We start from the raw sequence: 7876 nt of genomic DNA, 5'->3' as shown, positions 1-7876 counted from the left end.
GGCGAGGAGCGCGCAACAGTGGCGAGGGTTTCGGTGGAGCCGAGCTAGCGCCGTAAATTAGAAAACCGCATAATAAGGGCGGCGCTGGCATCTACGATTGGCCCTCTTCCCGGGGCTTAGCTTGCGGTGGCGGGTCAAAAATCGCAGCAGCGTGCAACGGGAGGTTAAAAATGCCTCTAGAACGGATCCTCACGAACGGCAGAGAGATGTCATAAAGTGCCAAAAGAGCTTGGAAACGTTTTACGGTCACCCAAAAATTTTTATTATGCGCGACAAATTCATGGTGCATTGCGGCTCCGAGTAACCAGTGTCCGAATGATCGGTGGGCAGACATCTTCTATACCTGTCGGAACGGGGCACTCTCCAGCTATTAAAAAAAAACATTCAGTTCTGTTCGGCATATTAATGCATCTTCAATGCGCACGCGTCACCTTTCCCTTGTGAGTTTGACGGGGTGACGTGGTGAGTTGACGCGCGAACGACTTTAGACCAATAGAGGGGTTTCTTTCCAAAGAAGTGTAGAATCGGAAATAATTATTTTCCTTTTTTTCGGTCGAATCATCCATAATCAATGCGAAATATCATAATCAACGTCATATCAGATAGGTAGTTTTCGCGATTTTCGTGATGTCGCGTTACAGACAGGCGAAGTTGGGGGTGGCCCAAAACGTGCAGAGGAATTGTATAAGGCTGATTGGTGAAGACGTATTTTTGAGCTAGTTGGTTCATATTGTAACCAACAGTTACGACAGCCGTCTCTATAAAAACTAATTAATACCTCTGTCAAGGGGGTAAGTTAAGTGCACTTCGGGACCTTGAGTGACACTTTAGGCTACGCGGTTCTAAACGGGAAAACAGAGCGCACTCCCAATAAAAAAAAAAAAAAAAAAATGGCGTAAGACTACGAGCGCGTTCTGTGAAAATGTACATTAAAAAAAGTACTTCTAAAAAGTGATTGTTTTACTTTGTATAATAAATAAAACCAAACTTAATCCATGTTTTTTCAACAAACTACGAAGAGACTTTTTATTATAAGATTGTGATAAGTCAATGCCGGCCAAGAAAAATGCATAGCCAATCCAGAATGGCATAGCGACGCGCGACGAAGTGGCATTTCATCCTGCTAGAACAGAATATGAGCGCGTTTTAGGCTATTATTTGTGCGCAAGAGCTGTTCAACCACTAACACGAACTTCTTTGTACTTTTTTTTATGCATTACATTTTGTACCATTGAAACCGCGGGCGGCGAGGCTACGCACTCGGCCAGCAAAGTGCGTTCCGTGAATGTACTTCGACCGGAGTACACTCTTCTGCGAGTGACACTCCACTTGCGACGCTTAGATTTGGCAAAGTGCACTTAAACCGAGTGGCACTCTCCGTGAGTGCACTTAAATTACCCGCTTGACAGGGCTATTATTCTGGGCGAACCTGTACCCGTCAATTAACTAAAGAGTGACCACTCAACAAAAGCGTCCCTCGAGCTTCGCTTCTTCGAACCTTTTCCTCTTCGTCGCCTCCTGTCGCGTGCCAGTGACGGACGGTGACAAATAGTCACGGTCCTGTATGTTTTTAATTCTATAATATTTCTATACATGTCCCTTAATTTCTTTTTTTTCCTTTAAAACTTCTGTATCTATTTTGATCCGCTACATATGCCTGTAACAGATCCGGTCGTATCAATCTCTTCCCGGCTTTTTTTCAGCAATATTCTAAACGTCCCTTGCTTATTTCCACCGCTGACCGGTTGATGCTACCGTCCACTTTAAATCCAAGCACTTCTAGAAGGTGCACGTTACCTACGGGTCTCACTGGGTCAATTGCTTCGCATTCCATTAGTATATGCTGAGTGGTCCCCGGATTTTTGCTGTAGGATAGACATGCATAATCCAGTTCCGAATACTTGCTCCGGTATGTTTCTGCGGTTAGACAACCGGCTCAAGCCGCAAATAGCGAGGCACTTCCCTTCGTGTTAGCGTACTAATTTCTTTCTCCTCATTCTTGTAAATCGCCATGGTCTTTTTTTTGTTTCCATTCTTTAAAGACAAATCACTGTTTCTGCTTTCCTCACTTGCTTTCAGATGACTCCTGGTTGTCTATTTACACTTTCAATTGCCCTATACTTGGCTGCCAACTTTCTTGACCTCTTCCTCCATTCTGTGTCCACGCTTCTCAGGTACAGATATATACTTGTGCACTTTAGCCACCAATTTATTATGTTTCTGAGTCTTTCATCCAAACTAATTTTACTCTGCGCTTCTCTGACTTGAAAAGAGGCCCTACCCATGTCATCCTGCACTGCCTCGTTTGTGGGTTTTACTGTGGGCTCCCAAAGCCAACCGGCCCACCGTTCTTTGGTTAATTTCTAACTGCGACAAGATATCCGCTTTTAAGCATAGAATGGCATCTGCGAACGTTAGTACTGGCGCCATTACTCCTTTACAGATTTCACGCACTACCTCCTACTTATTGTGGCCCCACAGTGCTCTGTATTTCATTATTGCGGTATTCCGCTTCCCCTTCATTTTAAAATTATCTTGGTGGGTGCTTCAGTAAGTATTTCCTTCGTTTATGTATGCGCTAAGTACCCACTGCTTGACTGTGGGTATTACTTGCTCTTGAATTGACGCTATGAAGTTACTCGTGTCTTCATAAAGATAATAATTCCCGATTTCAGTGCGCTAAACTGAAGGTCTAGATTTGTCGCAGCGTCGCCACAGATATTCGCAAGTGCCTGTAAATCTCTTGTGTAGTCCGCTAGTAGCACTATCTCGTCCGCATACGTCAGTCCAACGAGATGTGAGATGGGCGCCGCGTAGTGTCGATACTGCACGAGTTAGCATTAGAGTTGCGTATTATTACACGACGTGTCACGCTACCTAGTATTTGCATAGGTAGCGGTACAAGGTAGATAGAGAAGTCTTCACGAACAAAAAATTAAGCCAGTTCCTCGCTTGTGAAATCCAATAAAACAGCGGAACTGTGCAAGCGTGGGTGTATAGCGTAGTGCGTATGACGCTCGTCTGCGGACCGTCAGAAACCGGGTTCAAATCCCGCCTCTCTCTGTTTATCTGTGTTTCTCTTTTTTCCCCTCTTGCCTTTTCTCTCTCCGTGTCTCTTTCTCGCTCTCATTTTCTCTTTCTCTCGCCCATAGCAATTTGTGTTGCAATTGTCGGTACAACGCAATCATATGGTTCCCACAAGTGCATGTTCTGCAAGCGTGGGTGTAAGCCTACACTTTCAAAAAACGTTTACACCCTTTGGGTCGTATCTTGTCCCCAAACAGTAATCTTCATCTGTCTTGCTTGCATTTCCTTTCTTAAAAACTCAGCGCTCGCTACTTTTCTGTCGAGGACGCTGTGTCGCGTTCATAACGCGCAAGCGTATCGTGACTAGGAAGTACAGGGCTCGCAGCGTTAACGGAAAGAAATGCAAACAAGGCAGATGCGAATTATTGTTTGGAGACAAGATACGGCCTGAAGGGTGTAAACTTTCTTGAGAATGTGTTGGTTATGACGCTCGCATTCGGACCGTGGATACCCGGTTTCGGAATCCCGCCTTGCGAAGAAAGTTTATTTTGTTTTATTTATTTTTTTATTTCTCTCGCTCTCTGTTTGTCTCTCTTTCTTTCTCTCTCTGCACCTCTCCTCATTTCACACTCTCTCCACTTCGCTCGAAACTGCGAGCACCATCGCTCCGTAGGTATCAACCTCGACCTTAAACAGCTCCGCTGTTAAATGCTTGAATGAAAACATCTATAGCACACATGATTACATCAAGCAGGCTAGTTGGCTGTTTGTCACTGCACCGTTTCAAAGAGGATGCCACAAAGTAATCATCATCATCATTAGAATCGTGTCGTGTCACTTCTGGTGCGACGTGACATGCGCGATGCGTAGTGTCGATACGTCAAGCTTTGCAGTTGCGTTTTTTCTCGCTAGATGTCCGGGCAAGTAGCAGTTGCATGTAGCAGTTGCATGTTGCATGTATATGGACTTGATTAATTCAAGTAGGTTAGGTAACTACTTTTCACCGCTCCGTTTCATAAGGGGTGCCAATAAATCATCATCCCCCACAACAACAGCATCGTATCGTGCCACCTCTCAAGGGATGCAATATGTGCTCCGCGTAAGTCGCGATACCTGTGTTTACTCTTCGGTACAGTTATGGCGTCTCCTCGGAAGGTACGACTACAGTGTACTAGAATGGGGGAGTGGATCCAGCGGACGACTTAGCAAGCGCCGAGGGTGAAGCAAAAAACGCGGGAAATGTGGCGGCGCGGCCGTCGCCTTATTCTGAATCTCCGGCCAATAAACGTTGGCTCCGGCTGTTTCGGCAGCGCTCATTGGCTGAGGCGAGCTCACGGGCTGAGTAGGTGTCGTCTCCTCAACGTACCGTCGTTGTTGCGTCGTTTGCGTTCTTTCCGCCGCTCTTTTTCCATTTTATTTACAATAGATAGGGGGGGGGGAATAATCTCAGTGTTACCGCCACCGAGTATCCGCCTGTCAAAGCTCCATGCAGCTGCGGTAGTGTCTCCGACGCGACAAGCGTCCGGCCGGCGAGCGGGGCCGCTTATTTGGGAGAAAGCGACGGTGGTGCGACCTGGATTTTCCATTAAAAATGCCTCAGCGCCGAGCCCTCGTTGGACCCACTCCCCCAATCTAGTACACTCTAGTACGACCGCTGCTGAAGAGGCGAATTGTAGAGCTGCGCACGCGGCTCCATCGAGTTTCGCAGACCACTGAGGAGTGATTAGAGCAAGCCGCAGCTCACACGCGCAAGCTTGTGACTTTTTATTGCGATAGCAATTATATGGACACTCCAAGCGCATTTTGCCGTCGTCGTCGCCGTCGCCGTGATGTTCCGTATAAAGTCCAACGATGATAAAATCGTCGCCGCGCGCCGTGCGTTGTGTGTGCGAGTGAAGGTGTGTGTGGGTGAGCCGGCAACCGCAGCTTAATCTCACGCACGCGACAGAGGAAGGCGGCTGGAAGCGCACGCTCTTCGTTCACGCGCGAGGAACGCGGAAGAGGCGACAGAGACGAGAGGGGGGGGGGGGAGGGTGCGTTCTGCTTACGCGGCTGCTGTTAACGGAGCTATCTTGAAAGCGATCTGCGACGTGGCTGAAGTGTGCACCCGCGACGGCCTCATCTTCAAAGCGATATGTGATGGGCCAAAGGGTATTCACCGAGGTCCAGCAGCTTCGTATGCACTGCGCTTTCGACGTTTAGTTCGCGTTGAAGCGAGAGCCAGCGCGAAGGTCAGTTTGCTCACTGCCGATGGCGCGATTTCTCACTCCAGCGTTTTGACGAGCTCCCGCGGTCATCAAGCAAGATGTGTTCATGTTTACCTGTGCGCGCGTGACACTGTGCTTGTTTATTTTGTTAGTAAGCGCATATTTACAACATTATATGGCCGATAAAACTACTATCCTTACTTCGTACAGCTGTCTACTAATTTGCTATCGCAAACGATGCTTCGCCTTTCGGGCGAAACTGCGACGTTTTACATCAGGAAAACAAGAATCACGTTTAATTAAGAGAACATATAACGTTATTTTCTCATTCATTCTTAAGCTATGCCCAACTTTGTGATTGTAGCGCTTTTGTGTGTCCATTTAAACGTCCTGCCCTTCTATAACAATGATCACGTCACGTGGGTGACCTCTGGTAATATACATTTGTTGTATGTGTATGTTCTAGGTAAGAAGCAGTGGGAAACGTACTTGATAACGTCTACTACGGGTTCAACGTTTCAACCCAGGCGATATTAATTTTCTAGAAATTATGTGCATGCACTATATCATGATGTACGATAGCACATTTGACTGCACCTACGCTAAATGCTGACTGTCTGCAGTTTTACAAAGTGCTAATTTTTTTCTTGACTGTAGGCTTGGCATCGATGGAATGATCACAAACAGACCGGACAACGTGCTCAAGGTCATCAACAATAGCGACATCGCCCCGCTTGTGCGACCGGCTGGACCAGAAGACAGTCCGTGGAATCGCATACCAGCAGAATAATAGGCTGCATAGAAATAATATTGTGATGAACTGCACTGTATTGCACTTTATGTCAGCGTCTAACCACATATATCCCCGGGAACATGTGCTCTATTTAGTCTGTTATGGTATCACCCACTATCGACAGGAACTTTCATGATCTTTTGTAGCCGCAGAAACATTTTACGTTAAAGGGCAACCTTAACGATTTCTTACTATGACACTGTGTTTTTACAACGACAATTTAATGTTCCTCGGATCCTGCTGCTAAGGGTATAATAGTAAAATAGGTCGGAAAAATCGAAAGGAATTTTAAAGAATTTGATGGTCCTCGGATCCTCCTGCCCAGCATATAATAGTAAAATTGGACAGAAAAATCGAAACAAATTTAAAACACACAAGAAAAATGTAACCATTAAACAAAAACCTGTCCAAACAGTCCAGCGAACACCCCTGGTGTGACGTGCATAGTGACACGCTAGAGGGCAGAAACGCAAGGCATGCTGGTCTCAGCAGCAAGGGCGACGAAACCGGCGAAGTAGGCGGAGAGCTATCAGACGCTCAGCTAACTCGTCACACGCCGGGCCATTGGCGTCATGCCGTCAGAACTGTAAAACAGTGGCAGCTGGGATACCGACTAACTCAAAAAATCACCGCCACTTCCACTCCGTGAAGATGGTCGAACAGCGAAGTTGTGTTAGTTACACCTAGTGTTACATGTGCATGTGTTGCACGTGATGCAATTTCGAAAACAGATGTACAACAGGAACTTATATTGAAACGTTGCGAGGCGTGAAGAGGCAGCGACTTCCAGCGCTACTCGACGAGTGTCCTGTTCTCTGGTTGAAACGAGCCGAGCCACCGCCAGAGGCATCGGCTGCAGTCAAGGACACCGTGCGGGTTCGGCGCGAACGCGGGGAAACGTGGACGGCGTTGGCAGCAGCTCTACTCGTTGCGCGTTATCCGAAAGGGCGCACCGCACAGAAACACCTCTTATCGCGTCTCCTCTTCGCGCCCTTCGCATGCCCTCTCATTGGTCGCATCCTCCCCCAGCGCTCTTCTCCTCCTCTGCTGGTCCTGTGACCTGCACTCCCCCGTAGCGGCTCTCATCCTATCCTGGTCACGTCACCATCGTGACGCCGGACAGACTGCGAAGGGTCGACTAAGAACAACAGCTCCGCTGCTAAGACCATGGAGGAAGAAAAAAAACTACGAGGGAGGGTCAGGTGATCCCGCTATCCTCGGCAAGCCAACATCCCCTGAAGCCGCCCCTCCCTCTCTCGGGTGCCTTGTAAAACGGCACGAAAACTAAATACATAGGGGCAAGGGGAAAATGTCAGCATTCATTTGCACTTGTGGATTCATTGTGTTGCTGGTGTACTTGTACTATGGAAAGCACATTTTGATGACAACCTCACATCATTCATTCTTGATTCAATGATTATTGCACCTATAGAAGCCAGAATATTTCACACAAATACAGAAGGAAGCCACATTTATAATATAAATGAAGTACATTGAAAACGTTATACACAAAATAAAATTGTAAACAGCAAGTAGCAAAACCTATTGTGTCATTGCTCTATGGTATCAGTATTAGCATATTTGTATGTCGCAGGACATTTGTATAATAATGTTATACAAAGTAAACTATATCACATGTATTATTGATACCTTTAATAAAACTGGTCATGGGATCAGCTATCCTTGAATGTAGCTGCAGTTTTGCTTACAAAGCCTTGTATGCAACGCCTTCACTACAGGACTATAATTGTATAATATTTATATCCGCGCTGTACTCACAAATTGCCAGAGGCTTCGGTGACTGTGCTTGTCAGAAAAATAAGCGATGCATATGCAAAAATAAAAAAGA

The 7876-nt window shown here is 46.5% G+C and overlaps 1 protein-coding gene across 4 annotated transcripts in view; it reads left to right on the top strand.

The window, feature by feature from the left end:
- LOC119454649 (dermonecrotic toxin SPH) overlaps window positions 1-6736 on the top strand; it is a 142631-nt gene extending 135895 nt beyond the window's left edge. The window contains exon 6 of one of the 4 annotated variants that reach the window (XM_049666939.1): window positions 5892-6736. In XM_049666939.1, coding sequence (XP_049522896.1) covers window positions 5892-6024 — 133 coding nt within the window. In that variant the 3' untranslated portion in view covers window positions 6025-6736. The remainder of the gene's footprint in view (window positions 1-5891) is intronic. The other 3 variants (XM_049666938.1, XM_049666937.1, XM_049666936.1) reach the window with 3 other exon arrangements.
- Window positions 6737-7876: the final 1140 nt, after the last annotated feature.

The sequence above is a fragment of the Dermacentor silvarum genome, chromosome 5, assembly GCF_013339745.2.
Source record: "Dermacentor silvarum isolate Dsil-2018 chromosome 5, BIME_Dsil_1.4, whole genome shotgun sequence".
Taxonomy (NCBI): Eukaryota; Metazoa; Arthropoda; class Arachnida; order Ixodida; family Ixodidae; genus Dermacentor; species Dermacentor silvarum.
Note: the sequence above shows the minus strand (reverse complement) of the source record. Positions and strands in the feature narration are given on the sequence as shown.